The sequence below is a fragment of the Entelurus aequoreus genome, linkage group LG12 (assembly GCF_033978785.1).
Source record: "Entelurus aequoreus isolate RoL-2023_Sb linkage group LG12, RoL_Eaeq_v1.1, whole genome shotgun sequence".
Taxonomy (NCBI): domain Eukaryota; kingdom Metazoa; phylum Chordata; class Actinopteri; order Syngnathiformes; family Syngnathidae; genus Entelurus; species Entelurus aequoreus.
In genome coordinates this window covers 63,256,690-63,281,689 of record NC_084742.1, presented here as the reverse complement: position 1 = coordinate 63,281,689, position 25,000 = coordinate 63,256,690, and the positions used below count along the sequence as shown (strand labels likewise).

At 42.4% G+C, this 25,000-nt stretch overlaps 2 protein-coding genes across 3 annotated transcripts in view; both read right to left on the bottom strand.

Annotated features, from left to right (window-relative positions):
- igf1 (insulin-like growth factor 1) overlaps positions 1–19,426 on the bottom strand; it is an 88,429-nt gene extending 69,003 nt beyond the window's left edge. Inside the window, exons 1-2 of one of the 2 annotated variants that reach the window (XM_062066405.1) lie at positions 19,134–19,426; positions 630–789 (exon numbers count right to left, since the gene is read on the bottom strand). In XM_062066405.1, the coding sequence (XP_061922389.1) occupies positions 630–783 (154 nt within the window). In that variant the 5' untranslated portion in view covers positions 784–789; positions 19,134–19,426. Of the gene's footprint in view, positions 1–629; positions 790–1,357; positions 1,468–19,133 lie in introns of those variants that run through there. The other variant, XM_062066404.1, reaches the window with a different exon arrangement.
- A 128-nt stretch (positions 19,427–19,554) lies between these two features.
- Positions 19,555–25,000, bottom strand: part of LOC133662919 (zinc finger protein 11-like) — an 18,897-nt gene continuing 13,451 nt past the window's right edge. Inside the window, exon 7 of the mRNA XM_062067114.1 lies at positions 19,555–22,318. Within this exon, the coding sequence (XP_061923098.1) occupies positions 19,740–22,318 (2,579 nt within the window). The 3' untranslated portion in view covers positions 19,555–19,739. The remainder of the gene's footprint in view (positions 22,319–25,000) is intronic.

The following is a 25,000-nucleotide window of genomic DNA, read 5'->3' as shown; positions in this document are numbered from 1 at the left end:
TAAGCAGGTGTTTTTTGTTTACATTATAATTGCCTTCTGGTTAGCTAATGTTTGCCCTGCAGGTAATAGTCACTTTTCCACCCCTTTATATATTAGGTATAGTTGTAAGTCTAGTTGTTAAAGTGCACATCATTAGTGTTAATTAAGCAATGTCACATGAGAGGGAATGCTGTTTTTTTTAATTTGAGCACTGCTGTGATTCGGTTAAAGATAATCATAACATAACATTCTCATATAATATTTTATACTGTTACTTAAATTCATTTTTTATTTTTTGTATTCATTTATTTATTCATATTTTTTTTTTATCTTGTTAACTATTCTGAATGTTAATTTGCTTTCTTTAAGTAAAAAAAAAGGGTCAAAGACAAAGCTATTCGGTTTTTTGTGAGTATATACACTTCACTGCCGATGTGGGGGGCGCCACCTAAAATCTTGCCTAGGGCGCCATATTGGTTAGGGCCGGGCCTGGCGACAAGGTTCCAACAAGCTTCCTATACTTTCCTCCAAGTGGAAGGAGGAGGATGCTGAAGCCCCAGACGTCCAACTTTGCCTGCTCTTTTATTTATGAGCGCCCCGGGACCAGGCGCAGACCGGCTTCATGAATAAATAAAAGAGGGTGCACTTACTGAAATAAAAGCCCCTCTCTCCGCACACGAACTGCAGCGTGTCGACCAGCTCCGCCCCGCACAGCGTCTCTGGCCTCGCCCCTGTAGCCGCCGGAGTCAGGCTGAGGACGCACAGCAGTAGTGAGAGGGTGTGGCTACAGGAGATCCAGCACATCGCACTCTGAGAGAGAGAAAGGAAGAGCATCAGTGCAGAGCCAACAATCCAAACATGACCCAGGATGCGTAAAAGACATCCAAACTCTTCCCTCTTCCACTTTAAAGTCAGCATATTGTGCGTAAAATACACCCAAACTCTTTAAAGTGGAAGAGGGATGCGGGGGAACGTCAGAATATTACATTTTTAATAGAGTGGAAACGTCCTTAAACACAGTAAATATGTAAAAAAAAAAAAAAAGCTAAGGTGCGGTGCGTAATTACGCATGCGTTAAATGTCCAGATGCGCATTTTAAGCGAGCAAAACAGAGGAAACACAAAAATCAGAATAAACATTGCAAAGTTCAGGGTCACGCAGTGCATTTTCTGCAAAAAAATAAAATAAATAATAATAATAATGACATTTGGGGGCCCCATTCACAAACTTTGACGCAGTAAATGTCCGATGCAAGCAATTTCGAGCAGAGCGGCAATGCATGCGTGAAAAAGGAGAAACATGGACAAAGACGGGCTGGAATAATGACATATAAAGTTGGAGCGCGCATTGATGATAACGAGAAGAAGAGTACGTTTACCTTGAGGACGTCCCATAGATGCCACTGGAAGGAAAGAGCGCAGGTCATCCCCGCGGAGTCTCCGCAAAGAAACGCAACAAAAAAACACACCCGGCGAAAAGTCAACTTGTTTCAAGTCATTCAAAAGTGAAAAAAAAAAAAAAAAAACGGAGGAGAGAGAAAATAGAGAAAGAAAAAAAAAAAGGAGAAAAAAAAAAAAAAAAAAAAAAAACCGGGGAGAGAGAAAACGGCGGACGAGATGCGGCCAATGTCACATCGCAATATTCCCACTTTGTTCCATTGCGCACGCTCGTTTTGGAGAAGTGAGATTTAGCGAACAGGAGACGGATTTAGAGAGAAAATCCCTGACATTTATCTACATTACACACACAGACATTCTCAACAGGAAACAGCTGGGCCAGCATTTGCCTCCAACTCGTCCTAACTTATTCATTAAGGACTTTTGGGCACGCGTTCAAATAACGTCATTTCTCTTTCTCTCTCCCCCCCTCTGTTTTTTTTTTTTTTTTTTTTTTCTTCTCAGAAAGGAGAAGCTTGAATTATGATCTTTGTAAGACTGCTTCAAGGGTGGGGCGGTGGGGGTGGGGGTGGGGGGGGTGTATATTACATGACATATAACTGAAGGTTTTCGTGCGTAATTTGGCACCGCAATAAATCTCACGCGCAATAATTCAAACATCATGCTGGACTCCTGTGCGCACTTTGCAAGCCATCCATCCATCCATCCATCCATCCATCCATCCATCAGCCTGATGTGCATGACGGCTGATCTCAGGCAGGCCTGGCCCTAACCAATCTGGCGCCCTAGGCAAGATTTTAGGTGGCGCCCCCACTTAAAGAAAGCAAATTAACATATTATATGAGAATGTTATATTATTATTATCTTTAACCGAATCACAGCAGTGCTCAAATTAAAAAACAGCAGTCCCTCTCATGTGATATTGCCTAATTAACATGAATGATGTGCACTTTAACAACTAGGCTTGCAACTATAACTAATATGTAAAGGGGTGGAAAAGTGACTATTACCTGCAGGGCAAACATTAGCTAACCAGAAGGCAATAACAATGTCAACAAAAAACACCTGCTTAAAAGAACTAATACAAATGTCTCTGAGGAATGTAAGGTGGGAGTACTGTAATTACCTAACGTTACATTATTAGCAGTGAAGTGTATATACTCACAAAAAACCGAATAGATTTGTCTTTGACCTTTTTTTTTTACTTAAAGAAAGCAAATTAACATTCAGAATAGTTAACAAGATTAAAAAAAAATATGAATAAATAAATGAATACAAAAAATAAAAAATGAATTTCTAACAATCAATTTATTGTCATCATTACAGTGAAATGCTGAATAGCAGAATGCAAAGTAACAGTATAAAATATTATATGAGAATGTTATGTTATTATTATCTTTAACCGAATCGCAGCAGTGCTCAAATTAAAAAACAGCAGTCCCTCTCATGTGATATTGCCTAATTAACATGAATGATGTGCACTTTAACAACTAGGCTTGCAACTATACCTAATATGTAAAGGGGTGGAAAAGTGACTATTACCTGCAGGGCAAACATTAGCTAACCAGAAGGCAATAACAATGTCAACAAAAAACACCTGCTTAAAAGATCTAATACAAATGTCCCTGAGGAATGTAAGGTGGGAGTACTGCATACTTGCCAACCTTGATACCTCCAATATCGGGAGGTGGGTGGGTGGGCGGGGGCATGTTTGTGGGTGTGGTTATTTACAGCTAGAATTCACCAACTTGAGTATTTCATATATATTTCACACACACATATATATATATATATATATATATATATATATATATATATATATATATATATATATATATATATATATATATATATATATATATATATATATGTATGTGTGGGAAAAAATCACAAGACTATTTCATCTCTACAGGCCTGTTTCATGAGGGATTTCCTCAATCCTGAGGATTGAGGAAATCCCTCATGAAACAGGCCTGTAGAGATGAAATAGTCTTGTGATTTTTTCCCACACATACATATTACGCTCTACCACGGTATCGAGCACTATTTTTTGGATAATCTAATTAAGTATTTCATACATACATACATATACACACATATATATATATATATATATATATATATATATATATATATATATATATATATATATATATATATATATATATATATATATATATATATATATATATATATATATATATGTATGAAATACTTGACTTTCAGTGAATTCTAGCTATATATATATATATATATATATATATATATATATATATATATATATATATATATATATATATATAATTTTATTTTATTTACATAGAAAAAAAACAAACAAACTTGAATTTCAGTGTTCCAGTGGCTATCCATTAGATGGCAGTATTGTCCTGTTCAACTTCTCCGTTCATGATGAGTATATCATTTCGGCCGCCATGTCTGTAGTTTCCTCGTTCTTCTGCTTCGTCTCCTTGTTGTGTGCGCAGTTGTGCACTCTATAAAAAGGCCCTAGATGTTATGACGTCTTTGGGCAGGCAAGCTGTTTATTTTGTGGGAAAGCGGACGTGAGAACAGGCTGTCCCCACTCAGTCTCAGGTCCGCATTGAGCTGGAGGGGGCGTGGCCTCCAGCTCCGGCTGAATACCGGGAGTTTGTCGGGAGAAAATCTCTGCCGGGAGGATGTCGGGAGAGGCGCTGAATATCGGGATTCTCCCGCTAAAAACGGGAGGGTTGGCAAGTATGGAGTACTGTAATTACCTAACGTTACATTATTATTTTCCATAACAATTTAGAACTAGCTATTTATAGCATGGGTGTCAAACTCTGGCCCGCGGGCCAAATCTGGCCCGCTGTGTAATTTCATTTGGCCCATAAAGGCCTACTGAAATGAGATTTTCCTATTTAAACGGGGATAGCAGGTCCATTCTATGTGTCATACTTGATCATTTTGCGATATTGCCATATTTTTGCTGAAAGGATTTAGTAGAGAACATCGACGATAAAGTTTGCAACTTTTGATCGCTGATAAAAAAAATTCTTGCCTGTACCGGAAGTAGCGTGACGTCGCAGGTTGAAGGGCTCCTCACATTTCCCCATTGTTTACACCAGCAGCGAGAGCGATTCGGACCGAGAAAGCGACGATTACCCCATTAATTTGAGCCAGGATGAAAGATCGTGGATGAGGAACGTGAGAGTGAAGGACTAGCGTGCAGTGCAGGACGTATCTTTTTTCGCTCTGACCGTAACTTAGGTACAAGGGCTCATTGGATTCCACACTTTCGCCTTTTTCTATTGCGGATCACGGATTTGTATGTTAAACCACCTCGGATACTATATCCTCTTGAAAATGAGAGTCGAGAACGCGAAATGGACATTTACAGTTTATCTCCACGACAATACATCGGCGAAGCTCTTTAGCTACGGAGCTAACGTGATAGCATCGTGCTTAAATGCCGATATCCGATATTGTCCAACTCTTAATTACCGATACCGAAATCAACCAATACCGATATAGACAGTCGTGGAATTAACACATTATTATGCCTAATTTGGACAACCAGGTATGGTGAAGATAAGGTCCTTTTTTAAAAATAATAATAAAATACAATAAGATAAATAAATAAATAAAAAATTCTTGAATAAAAAAGAAAGTAAAACAATATAAAAACAGTTACATAGAAACTAGTAATGAATGAAAATGAGTCAAATGAACTGTTAAAGGTTAGTACTATTAGTAGACCAGCAGCACGCACAATCATGTGTGCTTACGGACTGTATCCCTTGCAGACTGTATTGATATATATTGATATATAATGTAGGAACCAGAATATTAATAACAGAAATAAACAACCCTTTTGTGTGAATGAGTGTAAATGGGGGAGGGAGGTTTTTTGGGTTGGTGCACTAATTGTAAGTGTATATTGTGTTTTTATGTTGATTTAATAAAAATAAAAAATACAATTAAAAAACGATATCGATAATAATAAAACCGATACCGATAATTTCCGATATTACATTTTATTTTCAAATTTATTAGCCTGTGGAAAAAGTTCATGTTGATATTTACCTCAGAAGGCTGCAAATAGAAAAGAGGCATTCAATTATTTATTTCGATTTGATTTAATATACCATTGATGTTTTTTCGTTTGTTTTTCGAAAGTTGATTTTGCACTATTAAGTTATATAAGCTTTGCTTGTTCCACATTCAGTGTTAAAGCAAATCAGTGTAGCAAACTGAGCAATAATTAACATTTTATTCATGCACTTTCTCTTGCTACTTCAAGGCTTGAATGTTTGATTCATTCATTATTGCTATTTTATTTTCAAATTTCTTATCAGCCTGTGGAAAAAGTGAATGTTGATATTTACCTCAGAAGGCTGCAAATAGAAAAGAGGCATTACATTTGTATTTAAATTGTATTTGATATGCCATTGATATTTTTGAATTATTATTTGAAACTGGATTTTGCGTGTCACTATAAAGTTATATAAGCCTTGCTTGTTCAATATTCAATGCAAAACTTGTTTGGGTCGCTATTAAAAGGTGCATTTGTTCAACCTTTGTTCAAAACTTTGTTCAGTTTTACATTTTGGCCCACTCTGTATTTGACTTTGACACCCCTGCTCTATAGGCTGCGGTAGAAAGTGGGTCAAACACCCCCCTGCTGGGACGTCTAGGAAGTGGTCAACGGTGACCTCAATCTGTGACCTCTCGCCGCACGGAGGCGGCGAGGGACCACTGTGAGGATGATGACGGCGCCGCAAAGCTCCGGCGGGATCAGCAGGATGACCTTGTTGGCGTCTTTATCGGGGACGCTCCTCTTATGGCGCGCTAGCGGGTCAGGGCTTCATCAGTTTTTGCAGGGGGACGCCTTTTCTCCCTTGCAAGACCCCCCACCGAAAACCAGATCTCTCTCCCCTTCATCGGTTCAAAGCAGTGGTGAAGTGTGTGTGGGGGTGGGGGCATCGTGAGAGGCACTAGCGCAGGGGTGTCAAACATGCAGCCCGTGGACCGGATCAGGCCCGTGAACAGGTTCAATCCAGCCCCGAGATTTTCTCCTCTGGTCCGGTGGCCATGGATGAAGTGCTGGCTGTCCAGAGTCGGGACCCGGGGTGGACCGCTCGCCTGTGTATCGGTTGGGGACATCTCTGCGCTGCTGACCTGTTTCCGCTCGGGATGGTCTCCTGCTGGCCCCACTATGGACTGGACTCTCACTATTATGTTAGATCCACTATGGACTGGACTCTCACTATTATGTTAGATCCACTATGGACGGACTCTCACTATTATGTTAGATCCACTATGGACTGGACTCTCACTATTATGTTAGATCCACTATGGACTGGACTCTCACTATTATGTTAGATCCACTATGGACTGGACTCTCACTATTATGTTAGATCCACTATGGACTGGACTCTCACTATTATGTTAGATCCACTATGGACTGGACTCTCACACTATTATGTTAGATCCACTATGGACTGGACTCTCACACTATTATGTTAGATCCACTATGGACTGGACTCTCACACTATTATGTTAGATCCACTATGGACTGGACTCTCACCATTATGTTAGATCCACTATGGACTGGACTCTCACTATGATGTTAGATCCACTATGGACTGGACTCTCACTATTATGTTAGATCCACTATTGACTGGACTCTCACACTATTATGTTAGATCCACTATGGACTGGACTCTCACACTATTATGTTAGATCCACTATGGACTGGACTCTCACTATTATGTTAGATCCATTATGGACTGGACTCTCACACTATTATGTTAGATCCACTATGGACGGGACTCTCACACTATTATGTTAGATCCACTATGGACTGGACTCTCACACTATTATGTTAGATCCACTATGGACTGGACTCTCACTACTATGTTAGATCCACTATGGACTGGACTCTCACTACTATGTTAGATCCACTATGGACTGGACTCTCACTATGATGTTAGATCCACTATGGACTGGACTCTCACTACTATGTTAGATCCACTATGGACTGGACTCTCACTATTATGTTAGATCCACTATGGACTGGACTCTCACACTATTATGTTAGATCCACTATGGACTGGAGTCTCTCACTATTATGTTAGATCCACTATGGACTGGACTCTCACTATTATGTTAGATCCACTATGGACTGGACTCTCACCATTATGTTAGATCCACTATGGACTGGACTCTCACTATTATGTTAGATCCACTATGGACTGGACTCTCACTATTATGTTAGATCCACTATTGACTGGACTCTCACACTATTATGTTAGATCCACTATGGACTGGACTCTCACACTATTATGTTAGATCCACTATGGACTGGACTCTCACACTATTATGTTAGATCCACTATGGACGGGACTCTCACACTATTATGTTAAATCCACTATGGACTGGACTTTCACAATACTATGTCAGACCCACTCGACATCCATTGCTTTCGGTCTCCCCTAGAGGGGGGTGGGGTTACCCACATATGCGGTCCTCTCCAAGGTTTATCATAGTCATTCCCATCGACGTCCCACTGGGGTGAGTTTTTCCTTGCCCTTATGTGGGCTCTGTACTGTGGATGTCGTTGTGGCTTGAGCAGCCCTTTGACACACTTGTGATTTAGGGCTATATAAATAAACATTTATTGATTGATTGATTGAAATGAAATAAACTGCAGTTCTAAATGTGTCCACTGGATGTCACAATAGCAATTCTGTTAGGCAAGCAAATAGTCTATACCGGGGGGGGGGGGGGAGCGAGTATAACAAGCAAGCGGTACACCCCACGTAAACGGCATAGCTCGGTTGGTAGAGTGGCCGTTCCAGCAACTTGAGGGTTCCAGGTTCGATCCCCGCTAGACTACTGCAACACACTTCTTGTCGGGATCCCCAGCAAGAACATCCAGAAGCTGCAATACATACAGAATAGTGCTGCTAGGATCCTGATGAGAGTGCGGAAATATGACCATATCAAACAAACTCTCAAATCCCTTCACTGGCTTCCTTTCCTGTTCCACTCAGGATTGAATACAAAGTCTCCCTATTAACCCACCAGTGCCTCCATGGAAATGCCCCCCTCTACCTCAAAGAACTACTCACCCCCAAATCCTCCACATGACACCTCCGCTCCGGACAGGCTAACCTCCTCCAACCTCCGAGGACAAAGCTGCGGACAATGGGAGACCGGGCTTTCTGCTCCGCCGCTCCCAGTCTGTTGAACGCTCTCCCCGACCACCTGAGGGCACCACAGACTGTGGATGCTTTTAAAAAAGGCTTAAAAACCCTTCTTTAAAAAAAAAACTTTTTTTTAGTATACTAGTTTTGGCTATTTGGCTGTTTTAGTTTTTATTTTATTTGTATTATCTTCTTTTTTTTAATACACTGTAGCACTTTGAGGTTGTTTACTCAATGTAAAGTGCTTTTTACAAATAAAATCTATTATTATTATTATTATTTCGCCATCCTAGTCACTTCCGTTGTGTCCTTGGGCAAGACACTTTACCCACCTGCTCCCAGTGCCACCCACACGGGTTTAAATGCAACTTAGATATTGGGTTTCACTATGTAAAAGTGCTTTGAGTCACTCGAGAAAAGCGCTGTATAATTATAATTCAATTCAATTAAAAAATAAACAACCAGGAGTAAAATGAAAAATTGGTAACCCCACTTAAAATGCTGCATGAGACGCTCACTGCACATTGGTACAGTCCAGGGGTCAGCCACCCAAAACGTTGAAAGAGCCACATTGGACTAAAAATACAAAAAACTAATCTGTCTGGAGCTGCAAAAAATGAAAAGCCCTAAGTGTTATAATGAAGGCAACACGTAACGTAAGTGTCTATATTAGCTATAATAGCCTACTATCAAAATGACTTTAAAAGTCTTATATAAGTGTTAGAATGAAGGCAACACATGATGTAAGTGTCTATATAAGTCCACGTTGGTAACATCGAACGTAGATTGTTACTGTAACTGCTTTTGTACGACGGCATAAAAACTCAGCAGAAAGAGACGACGCTAGGCAGGAAGTCTAGAGTCACTTCTCATCGTCAAAACATGTCAAGACACCTTCTCAAACCAATCACACACTTCCGGTTTTACAATAATAGCACTGCATGTCACATTCGGTCTAACAATAACAAAATACAAAAAATGGTCTTGCATTACAATCATGTTTTGTCAAAGATGTTTTGCAATGTAATCTGTGATTCCTAAATAAATACTAGCACATCGGTTGAGGAATATGGACATCAAGGGCAGTACCTCTGGATTGGCAGACCGGGGTGGTGGTTCCTCTCTTTAAGAAGGGGAACCGGAGGGTGTGTTCCAACTATCGTGGGATCACACTCCTCAGCCTTCCTGGTAAGGTCTATTCAGGTGTACTGGAGAGGAGGCTACGCCGGATAGTCGAACCTCGGATTCAGGAGGAACAGTGTGGTTTTCGTCCTGGTCGTGGAACTGTGGACCAGCTCTATACTCTCGGCAGGGTCCTTGAGGGTGCATGGGAGTTTGCCCAACCAGTCTACATGTGCTTTGTGGACTTGGAGAAGGCATTCGACCGTTTCCCTCGGGAAGTCCTGTGGGGAGTGCTCAGAGAGTATGGGGTATCGGACTGTCTGATTGTGGCGGTCCGCTCCCTGTATGATCAGTGTCAGTGCATGGTTCGCATTGCCGGCAGTAAGTCGGACACGTTTCCAGTGAGGGTTGGACTCCGCCAAGGCTGCCCTTTGTCACCCATTCAAGTGTAATTTAGACATATCTTTGGGGGAAAAGGTTGGGCTATAACACAAACTCGAATAGTACGGTCGTATTAGGAATACGACCGTGAATCTGTCACAATAACGCTATTCGAAGCAATGCTAAATTAGCAATTATCTGCATGGACTTTTTGAATGGACACCGACGCCATGATGCTAAACCGAATTAAAACTAATACAAATAATAAAAGTTTAGCAGAAAAAAAAAGCATAATTGCTAGGGATGGCGGTCCGATATTATCAGCCGATAAATGCTTTAAAAAGTAATATCGGAAATTATCGGTATCGGTTTCCAAAAGTAAAATTTGTGACTTTCTAACGCCGTTGTGTACACGGAAGCAGGAAGATGTACAGAGCGCCAATTAATCCTTGAAGGCGCTGCCTTTGCGTACTGGCCCAGTCACATAATATCTACGGCTTGACACACGCACTAACTAATGCACAGCATACTTGATCAACAGCCATACAGGTCACACTGAGGGTTGCCGTATAAACAACTTTAACACTGTTACAAATATGCGCCACACTGTGAACTCACACCAAACAAGAATGACAAACACATTTCGGGAGAACATCCGCACCGTAACACAACATAAACACAACAGAACAAATACCCAGAACCCCTTGCAGATGCTTTTTTTCATTCAGAAAAATCTACCTCTCACACGTGATGACAAGGAGAAAAAGATCTGTTGCACAAATAGACAATAGTCTGGACTGAGTGAAGCTGTTTTATTTATGTTTTGTGCCTTTTTTCCCCAATGTACTTTAAAGGATGGCTGTGTTTTCTACTAGTCCAGACTGAAGCAGTTTTATTAATGTTCATGCACTTTAAAGGATGGCTGTGTTTTCTACTAGTCTAGACTGAAGCAGTTTTATTAATGTTCATGCACTTTAAAGGATGGCTGTGTTTTCTACTAGTCTAGACTGAAGCAGTTTTGTATTTTTGTGCCTTTCTTGTTTTTATTTGCACATTTTTGTTACTCACACGAATACGTTAAGAACAGGGCAGATTGAGCCCAGTTTATAGTATACTCTGGACTGAAGCTGTGTGCCTTTATTGTTTTTGTAATTGTTGTTTTGAGGCATGTTTAAAAAAAATAAAAAATAAATGCACTTTGTGAAAGTCAAAGTACAGTGTTTCCCATAGTTGTAGTGGGTATCAGGATTATTTCAGGGAGAGCATGTCCCACATTCCAAGCTGCTGTTTTGAGGCATGTTAAAAAAATAATGCACTTTGTGACTTCAATAATAAATATGGCAGTGCCATGTTGGCATTTTTTTCCATAACTTGAGTCGATTTATTTTGGAAAACCTTGTTACATTGTTTAATGCATCCAGCGGGGCATCACAGCAAAATTACGCATAATGTGTTAATTCCACGACTACCGTATTTTTCGGACTATAAGTCGCTCCGGAGTATAAGTCGCACTGGCCGAAAATGCATAATAAAGGAGGAAAAAAACATATATAAGTCGCATTTTTGGGGGAAATGTATTTGATAAAACCCAACACCAAGAATAGACATTTGAAAGGCAATTTAAAATAGATAAAGAATAGTGAACAACAGGCTGAATAAGTGTACGTTATATGAGGCATAAATAACCAACTGAGAACGTGCCTGGTATGTTAACGTAACATATTATGGTAAGAGTCATTCAAATAACTATAACATATAGAACATGCTATACGTTTACCAAACAATCTGTCACTCCTAATCGTTAAATCCCACGAAATCTTATATGTCTAGTCTCTTACGTGAATGAGCTAAATAATATTTGATATTTTACGGTAATGTGTTAAAGGCCTACTGAAAGCCACTACTACCGACCACGCAGTCTGATAGTTTATATATCAATGATGAAATCTTAACATTGCAACACATGCCAATACGGCCGGGTTAACTTATAACGTGACATTTTAAAGTTCCCGCTAAACTTCCGGTTGAAAACGTCTATGTATGATGACGTTTGCGCGTGACGTCAATGGTTGAAGCGGAAGTATTCGGACACATTGTATCTCAATACAAACAGCTCTGTTTTCATCACAAAATTCCACAGTATTCTGGACATCTGTGTTGGTGAATCTTTTGCAATTTGTTTAATGAACAATGGAGACTGCAAAGAAGAAAGCTGTAGGTGGGATCGGTGTATTAGCGGCCGGCTGCAGCAACACAACCAGGAGGACTTTGACTTGGATAGCAGACGCGCTATCCGACGCTAGCCGCCGACCGCATCGATGATCGGGTGAAGTCCTTTGTCGCGCCGTCGATCGCTGGAACACAGGTGAGCACGGGTGTTGATGAGCAGATGAGGGCTGGCGTAGGTGGAGCGCTAATGTTTTTATCATAGCTCTGACGAGGTCCCGTAGCTAAGTTAGCTTAAATGGCGTCATTAGCAACAGCATTGCTAGGCTTTGACAGGCGGCACAGCATTAACGGTGTAGTTACAGGTCCAGTGTTTGGTTCGGTGTCTCCTGATAGTAGTATTGTTGATCTTCTGTCTATCCTTCCAGTCAGGGGCTTATTTCTTTTGTTTCTATCTGCATTTAAGCACGATGCTATCACGTTAGCTCCGTAGCTAAAGTGCTTCACCGATGTATTGTCGTGGAGATAAAAGTCACTGTGAATGTCCATTTCGCGTTCGACTGTCATTTTCAAGAGGATATAGTATCCGAGGTGGTTTAATATACAAATCTGTGATCCACAATAGAAAAAGGAGAAAGGGTGGAATCCAATGAGCCCTTTTACCTAAGTTACGGTCAGAGCGAAAAAAGATACGTCCTGCACTGCACTCTAGTCCTTCACTCTCACGTTCCTCATCCACGAATCTTTCATCCTGGCTCAAATTAATGGGGTAATCGTCGCTTTCTCGGTCCGAATCGCTCTCGCTGCTGGTGTAAACAATGGGGAAATGTGAGGAGCCTTTCAACCTGCGACGTCACGCTACTTCCGGTACAGGCAAGGCTTTTTTTTTTATCAGCGACCAAAAGTTGCGAACTTTATCGTCGTTGTTCTCTACTAAATCCTTTCAGCAAAAATATGGCAATATCGCGAAATGATCCAGTATGACACATAGAATGGATCTGCTATCCCCGTTTAAATTTAAAAAAATCATTTCAGTAGGCCTTTAATAATTTCACACATAAGTCGCTCCTGAGTATAAGTCGCACCCCCGGCCAAACTATGAAAAAAACTGACTTATAGTCCGAAAAATACGGTATATATATCGGTATCAGTAATTAAGAGTTGGACAATATCGGAATATCGGCAAAAAAGCCATTATCAGACATCCCTAATAACTGCAAAAGGTTCAAGGTAGAACAAGCAAACACCTGCAAAGCACGACAACGATTAGCTACTAAAGTGATCGGTTGCCATAATCATGTGGTCCCCACTAGTCATTGTGGCCCTAAGCTGCTAGTGTGTTTTTGCCAGGGGCCAGAATAAATAAAAAAAATAAAAAAATAGCACCTACAAACCCATTTCCTGCAAATAACTTTTGAACGTCCTTCTGCACGCCATTCATTCAGTAAATGAGCAAACACTCATTCAAGCAAGAGGAGCTGATGCGTGAAAATGAAACATGGCGAAGGAGGCAACAAGAAAACTGTCATGAATGCTGCATGCGGCGTTAAAAGGTGCATGAGTGCACATGCTCTAGTAGGAGCGCAACTGATAAGCTCGCAGAAAACGCAGCACAACGCCAGTAAATCAAGAACCAAATGTCCGTGCGTGCAGGCGTGCGGGCGGGGGGGGGGGGGGGGGGGGGGGTCACACGAGGACGCTTGATTAGGAGAGCAATCCTATATTCGCTAATGCTAAAGCCTTGCATACATGCTGCTTTTTGGCACCCTTCCCCAGTGGTAGGGTACATAAAGAGGGCGGGGCTAGACACAGAGGAAGACAACAACAAACCATTCCAAAACGGACTGGATGCAGTCGCTCATATGGAAGAAATAATTTTAAAAAAAAAAGATGCCTTTGTTGAAATGTTTCCGTAGTAACGTACAAGGGTCATCGTGGGTTTTTTTCCCGCCCCCTCTCCTCCAGCGTGCATGCTGTCCATCAGAACAAAATAATCTGTGCAGAAGCGGCTGCAGTTTGTCGGATGTTCGGCAAACTGCGTTATGTCAGATTCCTGCAACACGTGCCACTTAATAATAATCGTTTTCGCTTGAGAGCGCGGGGGGGTCTGCAACCTGCGGCTCTTTAGTGTTGCCCTGGTGGCTCCCTGGAGCTTTTCAAAAATTTATGAAAATTTAAAAAAAGGGGAAAAATATATTTTTGTTTTAATAGGGTTTCTGTAGGAGGACAAACATGACACAAACCTCCCTAATTGTTAGAAATCCCACTATACATCCTTTATTTATCCACTATTTATATTAAACATGCTTTTCTGATGAGAGTATTTGGCGAGTGCCGTTTTGTCCTACTAATTTTGGCAGCCCTTGAACTCACTGTTTACATGTACAACTTTCTCCAACGATGCCAGAGAAAGATATGTATTATGCAACTTCTCCTTTGTCTCATTTTGTCCACCAAACTTTCTATACTGTGTGTGAAGCCATCAGGACCACATCATCTGCAAAAACCAGAGACCTAATCCTGCAGCCAACAAACCAGAACCCCTCAACGCCCTAGTGGTTAGAGTGTCCGCCCTGAGATGGGTAGGTTGTGAGTTCAAACCCCGGCCGAGTCATACCAAAGACTATAAAAATGGGAGCCATTACCTCCCTGCTTGGCACTCAGCATCAAGGGTTGGAATTGGGGGTTAAATCACCAAAAATGATTCCCGCTGCTGCTCACTGCTCCCCTCACCTCACCCCCCAGGGGGTGATCAAGGGGGATGGGTCAAATGCAAAGAATCATATCGCCACACCTTGTTTGTGTGTGACAATCATTGGTACTTTAACTTTAAAGGGCAGCCTTGGCGGAGTCCAACCCTCACTGGAAACTGGTCCGACTTACTGTAAATACAAAAACAATATCAGGTTGTTTTTTTAAATCCTGGCAAATTGAACCGCCAGTTTTTAACGGTAAAAAAAACAAAAAACATGGTACCGTTTTTCCATTTACAATAATACACCGTAAAAACAATCGTAGATTTTACAGTAAAAAACTGGCAGATCATCAAGTATGATCATATTTATTGCAATATTCAGTGTTTCCCACACATTCATTTATTTGTGGCGGCCCGCCACGAAAGAATTACGTCCGCCACAAACAAAAAAATAAAAATTAAAAAATAATTTTTTTTTTTTTTTGGTCCTCTCCAGCTTCCCAGGCAAATCATATAGTTGATGTAGATGCCCATATAGGCTGTTCAGATTTACTTTACAAAAGAGAAGTGTAGGATACTTCTCTTGTTGCCTTATTTGTATTTGACTTTATTAAATGTATTTATATTAGAAACACAACATGTGTATATAATAAAGGGTGCAAAGTCTGCAGGCAGTAGGAAACACATGGTTAAGTGTAGGGAGTAAAACTGATGGCAGTCTAAAGTTCAAGATTTTTGGAGCTCTTTGTTTAGTGGATCAGATGTTTGATGAAGCTCTGTGTCTATCTACCACCACTACTGTTTTCTGTTTATTTGTTACTGACTGTGGCAGGACACCTCTGCCTCTGTTTCACTTTATGTTGCTGGTAAATAATATGGTTGTAGTAGTAGGCTAAAGTTAAATTATTATATAAATAATTTTAGCTTTTATATTTTTTGTAAGAACCACAATTAATAAATATATTTCAGTGAATAACTTATTGTTCAAATCTGTATATAAATATGTACATAAAGTGTTGTAATTATATTGTAAAATGGATGGATGGATGGACGTTTAAAACAAAACGGTTATTACTAATTAGTAAGTATACATTTTTTGAGCTTTTTTAGAGAAAATCATATCATTGTAGTAAATTATGCAAATTACTTGATGTCATGGTGACCACGCCCATAGCCACGACCCACCGCCACAGGTATCTTGGCAGTTTATGGGAAACACTGACATTGGATATTATACTTTAAAAAAGGTATGAAATTTAATGCAGTACATTTTTCTATCATAATGGAAAGAATGAATACATTTAGTAAGAAAAGATAAGTTATTTTATTGACGTGCAGTATATAATTTCTGGACGTTCGCAGGCCATATGAAGTGATGTGGCGGGGCCATCTGGTCTTAAGTTTTACACTGTGCGCTAGCGTTAGCTTATAGCTAGAGATGGACGTAACGTGTATCCAATCATGGGAAGAAGGAAAGTGCGCTTAGGACAGTGCTGAGAAGAAGTGGATGAAATTTATTGAGTTAAAGAAATAAATCATCTAAAACATGACCGACTTAATGTAGCAGTCGGCGCGATGCACTTCTAGTCTGCATCATACTTAGACTTAGTCTTCCTTTTTATTGTCATTCAAATTTGAACTTTACAGCACAGATAAGAACGGAATTTTGTTGCATTAGCTCATGGTAGTGCAGGATAAAAAAAAATCAATAGTGTGCAGATGTACAAACCCCGTTTCCATATGAGTTGGGAAATTGTGTTAGATGTAAATATAAACGGAATACAATGATTTGCAAATCCTTTTCAACCCATATTCAGTTGAATGCACTACAAAGACAAGATATTTGATGTTCAAACTCATAAACTTTATATTCTTTTTGGAAATAATAATTAACTTAGAATTTCATGGCTGCAACACGTGCCAAAGTAGTTGGGAAAGGGCATGTTCACCACTGTGTTACATGGTCTTTCCTTTTAACAACACTCAAACGATTGGGAACTGAGGAAACTAATTGTTGAAGCTTTGAAAGTGGAATTATTTCCCATTCTTGTTTTATGTAGAGCTTCAGTCGTTCAACAGTCCGGGGTCTCCGCTGTCGTATTTTACGCTTCATAATGCGCCACACATTTGCAAATGTAGAGGTTGCCCTCAACTGGAAGAACCCACTAGAGGGCAACCTCTACATTTGCAAATGTGGGTTCTAGGGATGATGTTTGATAAGAAATTATAGAGTTCGAGCCCATTATCGAATTCTCTTATCGATTCCAGATAGGTTGTTGTATATGGAAAAAAACACAATATTTGGTTTAACAAAAGCTCACTTTTATTTTATAAGAAAAAAATAAAATTAAATAAAAAAATAAATATTGACTGTTAGCCCCCTAAAAAAATTAAAAAAAATAAATATTGACTGTTGTTACCCAAAGTATATTAAGTGGGATTTTTCAGAAAAACAAATATATACAGTAACACAATAACCACCTGTCTCTGTGATCACTATAGGTGTATAAATAATAATATAGTGTTAAATAAAATCAGTCCCTTGGGCACAAAACTGAAAATAATACAGCTCTCCAAAAAGTGCACTTCTGCTGCTATTGGAACATACTAACTACACACACTATGACACTAAGAACACCACAGTCATCAATCAACAATTCTTCTTCCCTTACATGAGAGCGAAGCCTGGCAATAATTGCATATTGCCTGTTCTGCCCTCACTATACGTGTTGAGGTTATACAGCTTGGCAGACAGCTAACAAACAATCCAAGACGTCTAATAAAGTTCCAAAGCAGATTAATCCATTTAGGCTCTTTATTGTTGTTGATCTTGCTTTGTCTTGACTGTTATTTTTTTTTTAAAAACTGAAATACACACAATGACAAATGTATAAGCTATGTGATTCAATTAACATACTGAAATGTAATACACAATATGTAAATATTAGCTTCACAAAAATATACAGTACTATCATCAAACAAATACTTCTGAGTGTTGAAAATATTTCGATGGTGGAAATACACGACTGGCAGCCATTTTAAGTCCTCAAAACATCCATTAAAAAAGTGCACAAAAATCGTTTTTCAATAGACATCTTAGTATCAAATTGAAACACTTTCCACCTTAATATTGAGTTATAAAAACAAGTTAAACAGTTTACTTACAGACTTATCTTTTCCTAGGTTTGTAGGAACTAACAACTTGTCTACTTCTCAATTGTCTCAGTTCATGAACTGACTCGCAAACCCGGAAGTGCCCAAACTAATGACGCGTAGTATTTTCATATCACCACAAGGTGTCAGTAAGAGTCTACAATAACATTGCGTCTCATAGGGCATTTCCTGTGGGAAGGGATTCGTTCTCAGCGACTCGAATAAAGAACCAACTCTTTTTCTTTACTATAGTGGTCTCGATAACGGGTACCGGTTCTCAAAAGGGATTCGAAGCAGAGGACTCGGTTCTTTTCTTATCGAACAACCGGGAAAACCGGTTTCGAGCATCATCCCTAGTGGGTTCTTCCACTAGAGGGCAACTCTACATATGCAAATGTAGAGGTTGCCCTCTCGTGGGTTCTTCAGACCACCACACACTGCCAGGAGAGCCAGGAATTCCGTGTATAACACTGTTTTATTTTCGTATAATAGTGAAAAGTCTTTTGCTTTCCAGCAAACTGTCTTTCTCTCCTGCGTCCGCTCAGCAGCACCTCCAAATCCAACTACTTGTCTAATCACGGCTGCTGCTAATAAAGGCGACAGGTGATTAGATAACAAGGCCCACCTGGGCCATCTATGCACCGGTCGCTGTCTTAAGGCCGGTCCTGGCAACACCCCGTTCCGCGGCAGGCCCGCAGGCCACGCCCCCCTCCACAGTGGGATATGGGTCACCAGGGTATTGTTTTTAACTTTGTAAAGCACTTTGCGTTGCATTTCTTTTATGTATGAAAAGCGCTTTATAAATAAAGTTTGATTGATTGATTGACATCGGGCCCCCGTGGCTTGAGTTTGACATGTGTATTAGATGATAACAAAAACAGCGTAGTGTTGTGGCAAGTGTGCACATCAGCAGCGACACATCTCAAATTCCACACGGTAATTCTACTTTAATATGAAAATGTGGGCTGGTGGAGATAAAAAAAAAAAAAAAACACTTCTGCAGTGATTGCATGCAGATAATTAGTGTGTGTTGTGGTCAGGCAAGTGTGATACCTTGCAGGGAAGTGAACCCACTCCCTCCAGGACACACTGAAGCAATCACTGGGCTTGGGGTCAAACAGGCTCTGACTCATCCTGGTTATTGAAAAAAGCTTTGGTTTCCTAACCGGAAGTGGACCTGAGATATTGAGGGATGCAGTCAGACCTGAAAGACACGAGGAGAAACATGAGACCAGCAAGCAACAACAGCTGAGCATCACTTTGATAACAATAGTGTACTTAACAGCAGTGTAAGCAAGCATCCAGTAGGGGGCGACACTGCAATAGTCACTCAGGATCAGCTGCTGCTGCTGGTGATTGGAGCTACTCTACTGCCACCTGCTGGATAAAGAATGCAACTACACAAACAATGACTTCCTCTCAAGTCTGTGCATACAAAATCATTTGAAAAAGGCAAAGAAAAAGTACTTTTCAATGAATGCTTGTATAGTTTATTGTAAAATGTGCTGTTTTTTTTTTTCCCCACACAGCTTTAAATATTACAAGTTAGTTGAAAACAAAACTGAATAGACGCAGATATTCCATCAGGTAACTTTGTGAGCATAAAGGATAAAAAGTAGACAGTAAGGCATTATGGGTAAATAACAGCAGTTGATGCTTCTACTGAAACTCAAGTCTGACCTCCGTGAAGGAATGTTCCAGCTTGACCTCGTGCGTGACGCAGTGTTCCCACAGGGACTTTTTATGGAGGAAGGACACGCCGCACTCCTCGCACGTGTAGCTTTTGGCTTTGCCGGCGTGCGTGCGGCGGTGCTTCTTCATGTGGTACGACAGCCGGAAGCCCTTGTTGCACACTTCGCATTTGAACGGCTTCTCCCCCGTGTGGATGCGCATGTGCGACTTGAGGTACCCCGACTGGATGAAGGCCTTCCCGCACACGTCGCACTTGTACGGCCGCTCGCCCGTGTGGTAGCGGTTGTGGAGGCGGAGCTCGTTGGCGGTCAGGAAGGTCTTGCCGCACACGGTGCACTGGTGCGGCCGCTCGCCGGTGTGGATGAGCTCGTGGCGCTTCAGGGACGTCTCCTTCATGAACTGCTTGCCGCAGCTGTTGCAGGGGTAGCGCACGCCGATGTGCACCTGCTCCACGTGGTTGGTGAGCTGCAGCTTGGTGCGGTACGCCATGTCGCACTGCGCGCACGCCCACGGCCGCTCCTCCGAGTGCGTCCCCATGTGCACGGTGAGCTCGGAGGCCGAGCGGTAGCACTTGCCGCACTGCCAGCACAGGAAGGGCTTCTCGCCCGTGTGCTTGCGCTGGTGGACCGTCAGGCAGTTGGACGAGCGGAACTTCTCGGGGCACATGTCGCAGGCGAAGGGGAACTCCCCCTTGTGGATCCTTTGGTGGATGGCGAGGTAGGAGAGCTGCACGAAGCTCTTGTCGCACTGCGAGCAGGGATACGGCCCGGTGAAGGCGTGCTGCTTCTCGTAGTGCTCCCTGAGGCGCCGCAGCAGCGTGAAGGTCTTGTCGCACATGGTGCACGCCATGGGCCGGTGCATCAGCTTGTGCCTCTCGAAGGCCGCCTCGCTGGCGAGGATCTTGCCGCACTCTTTGCAGTAGAGCGGGTCGTGGATCCTCTGATGCACCTTCAGCATGGTCACGCTCTTGAACTCCTTCCCGCAGTCGTGGCACGTCATGACGTCCCTCAGGTCCACCTTGCAGACCTTCTCCTGGTGCTCCTTCAGGGCGGAGAGGAACTCAAAGTGCTTGCCGCAGTTCGAACACCACACGGGGATCTGGAGGGGCGGGGCTTGCTGGCCGTCACTCTGGCTGGGCCCGGCCGTGACCTCCTTCATCCAGGAGAAGCGGGACATTTTCTTGTGGCAGATGGCGTAGATCTGGTGCCTCTTGAGGCCGTGCATGTGCTTGAAGCGCTTCTTGCAGTGCACGCAGTGGTACGGCCGCTCCTCCGTGTGGCACTGAATGTGGCGGTTGAGCGTCTTGACGTTGTCGAAGGCTCTGGAGCACACGGGACACACTTTGAGGGCTTTGCTACGAGCTCTTTGAGGAGGAGCTTTCTGAGGCTGGGCTTCTTCCGGGTTCTTCTGGCTCTCGCTGCACGTCTGCGCGTCTGCCTCGGCCAGGATCTGTTCCACGCTCTTGCTGGCCTCCTCGCGCACACCCTCGTGCCCGTGGATGATCTGGTGCTTCTTGAGCGTGTCGCGGTACTTGAAGCCCTTGTCGCAGGTGACGCAGATGAAGGGACGCTCCTGGGTGTGAGAACGAAGGTGCTTGGCGATGTCCGCGCTGCAAGGCAGCGTCCTGCTGCAGATGGGACACACTTTACCTTCAGGCGAGCCTTCTAAGGGCAGCAGCGGCGAGTCAGACGGCTGCTCGTCGCACTTCTTCACCACGGAGCTCTTCAGCTCCTTGCTCTTGCAAATCTCCTTCTGATGCCTTTTGAGCACGTACGGGTTCTTGAACCTTTTCTCACAGAATAAGCACTTGTAGGGGCGGTCCTCCGAGTGGGACTTCATGTGGCGCTCCATGTCCACCTGCCGAGCAAAGAACTTCCCACACAGGGAACAGTTTTTGTTGTCCAACATCTCCAGAGAGCCCGGCTCCACCACGTCTTCGGTGGTGGAGTTTGGTTCTTCTCTCTCGTGGACGCGCATGTTGTGGCGGTTCATGTCGTACTGGTCCCTGAAGCGCTTGTCGCAGTGGGCGCACTTGTACCTCAGGTCCCGGTTCTCAGAGTGCGTCTCCTGGTGTCGCCTCATGGCCGCGGCTCTGAGGAAGTTCTTGCCGCACACGGGACACGTCTTGTTACCCGGGTGCTTCTTCCTTTGCCGCTTGGCTGCCTCGGAGTCCACGTCTCTGTCCGACACGGCTTTCCTCTTCAGCTCCAGTCGCGTGCTCTGTTTGAGCGGTTGAAAAGCTGCCGGCTTCATGGAGTCGTCGTCGTCGTCGCCGTCCGCTTCCTCGCTTTCTGCCTCATCCTCCTCGTTTGGGGACTCCTCCTGAGGGGTGGGCTCCATCAAAGCGGGCATCTGCTCAAGGTGTATGTAGTCTAAAAGGGTTACGGTCTCGCCCTCCACCTGGACGGTCATGCAGCCTGATATTTGCTCGGGCGGAGGCTGCAGCTGGATTTGATCGCCATCGATGACCACCTTCTCCAGCTGGGGGAGGGACAGCGAGGACAGGATGCAGTTCCCGAATGAGGACGGAATGGTCTGCGTATCATCTGTCAGGAAGAGCGGTATCATCAATTTTAAAATATAAAAAAGCACAAATACCGTATTTTCTGGACCAGATTATAAGGCGCACTGCCGATGAGCAGGTCTAGTCAGGTCTTTTTTCATACAAAAGGGCGCATTAAAGGCCTACTGAAAGCCACTACTACCGACCACGCAGTCTGATAGTTTATATATCAATGATGAAATCTTAACATTATAACACATGCCAATACGGCCGGGTTAACTTATAAAGTGACATTTTAAATTTCGTTAAACTTCCGGTTCGAAACGCCTCTGAGGATGACGTCTGCGCGTGACGTAGCCCGGGGAACACGGGTATGCCTTCCACATTGAAGCCAATACGAAAAAGCTCTGTTTTCATTTCATAATTCCAGTATTCTGGACATCTGTGTTCGTGAATCTGTTGCAATCATGTTCATTGCATTATGGAGAAAGAAGCTGAGCAAGCAAAGAAGAAAGTTGTCGGTGCGAAATGGACGTATTTTTCGAACGTAGTCAGCCACAACAGTACACAGCCGGCGCTTCTTTGTTTACATTCCCGAAAGATGCAGTCAAGATGGAAGAACTCGGATAACAGAGACTCTAACCAGGAGGACTTTTGACTTCGATACACAGACGCCTGTAGAGAACTGGGACAACACAGACTCTTACCAGGATTACTTTGATTTGGATGGCAAAGACGCAGACGTGCTACTGTGCGTATGCAGCTTTGGCTTCTAAACATTTGATCGCTTGACCGTATGTGCGCAACTTTTTTTTGCGTATGTACGTAAATTTTTAAAAATATATAAGCTTTATGAACCTTGGGTTAGGTGAACGGTCTTTTGGGCTGAGTGATTGTGTGTGTTGATCAGGTGTTTGAATTGTATTGGCGTGTTCTATAGAGCTAGGAGCTAGCAGAGGAGCTAGGAGCTAGCATAACAAACACGTAGGTGTTTTTATGCAGGATTAATTTGTGGCATATTAAATATAAGCCTGGTTGTGTTGTGGCTAATAGAGTATATATATGTCTTGTGTTTATTTACTGTTGTAGTCATTCCCAGCTGAATATCAGGTCACCCCCGGCTCTCACAGCATCTTCCCTATCTGAATAGCTTCAACTCCCCACTAGTCCTTCACTTGCACTTTACTCATCCACAAATCTTTCATCCTTGCTCAAATTAATGGGGAAATTGTCGCTTTCTCGGTCCGAATCTCTCTCACTTCATGCGGCCATCATTGTAAACAATAGGGAACTTTGCATATATGTTCAACTGACTACGTCACGCTACTTCCGGTAGGGGCAAGCCTTTTTTTTATCAGATACCAAAAGTTGCAATCTTTATCGTCGTTGTTCTATACTAAATCCTTTCAGCAAAAATATGGCAATATCGCGAAATGATCAAGTATGACACATAGAATAGATCTGCTATCCCCGTTTAAATAAAAAAAAATCATTTCAGTAGGCCTTTAAAGGGGTAATATTATTTTTTCTAAATGTAAAAGACTTCCTTGTGGTCTACATCACATGTGATGGTGGTTCTTTGGTCTAAATGTTGCATAGATGATGTTTTACAGATCATCTTCAAGTCGCTTTCTGACAGTCGCTTTTGTGGGCGGTCTTATTTAGGTGGCTCACCTTCGACAGCGTCTTCTCCCCGTCATCTTTGTTGTAGCGGTGTAGCATGCTACACTGTTTTAATGACATTCAGACTTTACTTCAATCAATAACGGAGCAGCATCTCCTCATCCGTGGCTCACTAGTGCAACAACAACAACAACGCCGGAAATGTGTCCCGTGAAAAACCGTCCTCTCTAATAACTAAAGTTCCTTGGGTGAATAATGTAAACTCACTACACCGGTATGTTTTAGCGCTTCCATAGCAAGATATAAGTTAGAACTTTACGCTACTTTATATTAGAAATGGCAACAGCATGTCCCATAACAAGATAGAGAAAAAGAAGACGCTTATCGACTACGGCATCGCCACGGACGATTTTCAGGATTTATGCAGATCCCGAATACACATCAGCAGGTACTAGAAGGTAAGAAAAGTTGCTTTTGCATAATATTGTGAAACAAAACTGTCAGAATAATTGTATCTAAGTTATCACAAAACTTTGAGTTTCCATGAGTTCCCGGCGAGCAGACAAAAGCTGTCTTTGATCATACCAAGAAGAAGGCTTGTAAAACTCCACTCTGTAGGATGGGAAGCAAAATGAAGGTGTTCTGTTTCTCTGATGCATTGTAATCCACAGAAAGATTTTGTCTTGACCCGAGAACTACAAAGCGGAGAGGAAGCAGGACCAGACTCCCCTCCGGGCGACCTTTTCTCTGAACTGTTTTACGACCTTTTCTTTGAACGGTTTGTACTCAAAGGCGATGGCTGTTTACGACCCCCCTCCCTCAGAAACAGCTGTTGGCATGTAATTAGGGATAGTCCAAATAAAAGAGGAGGCGTACAATCTTTCGTCAGAGCGTGGTGGTACTGCACAAAGAGCACAGTCCAGACGTTTCTCCTCATTGAGCCAAATTGAATTATGTTTGTTCGATTCCTTGCTTCTTGTCTTGTTTAATAGAGGTCATCAGTGTTTGAAGCTGACAAAAACGCCAGATAATATGTCTGCTAACGGGTGCCATTTTGCAGTCCTTATACACACACACACACACAATAGTAATACTTGTAACT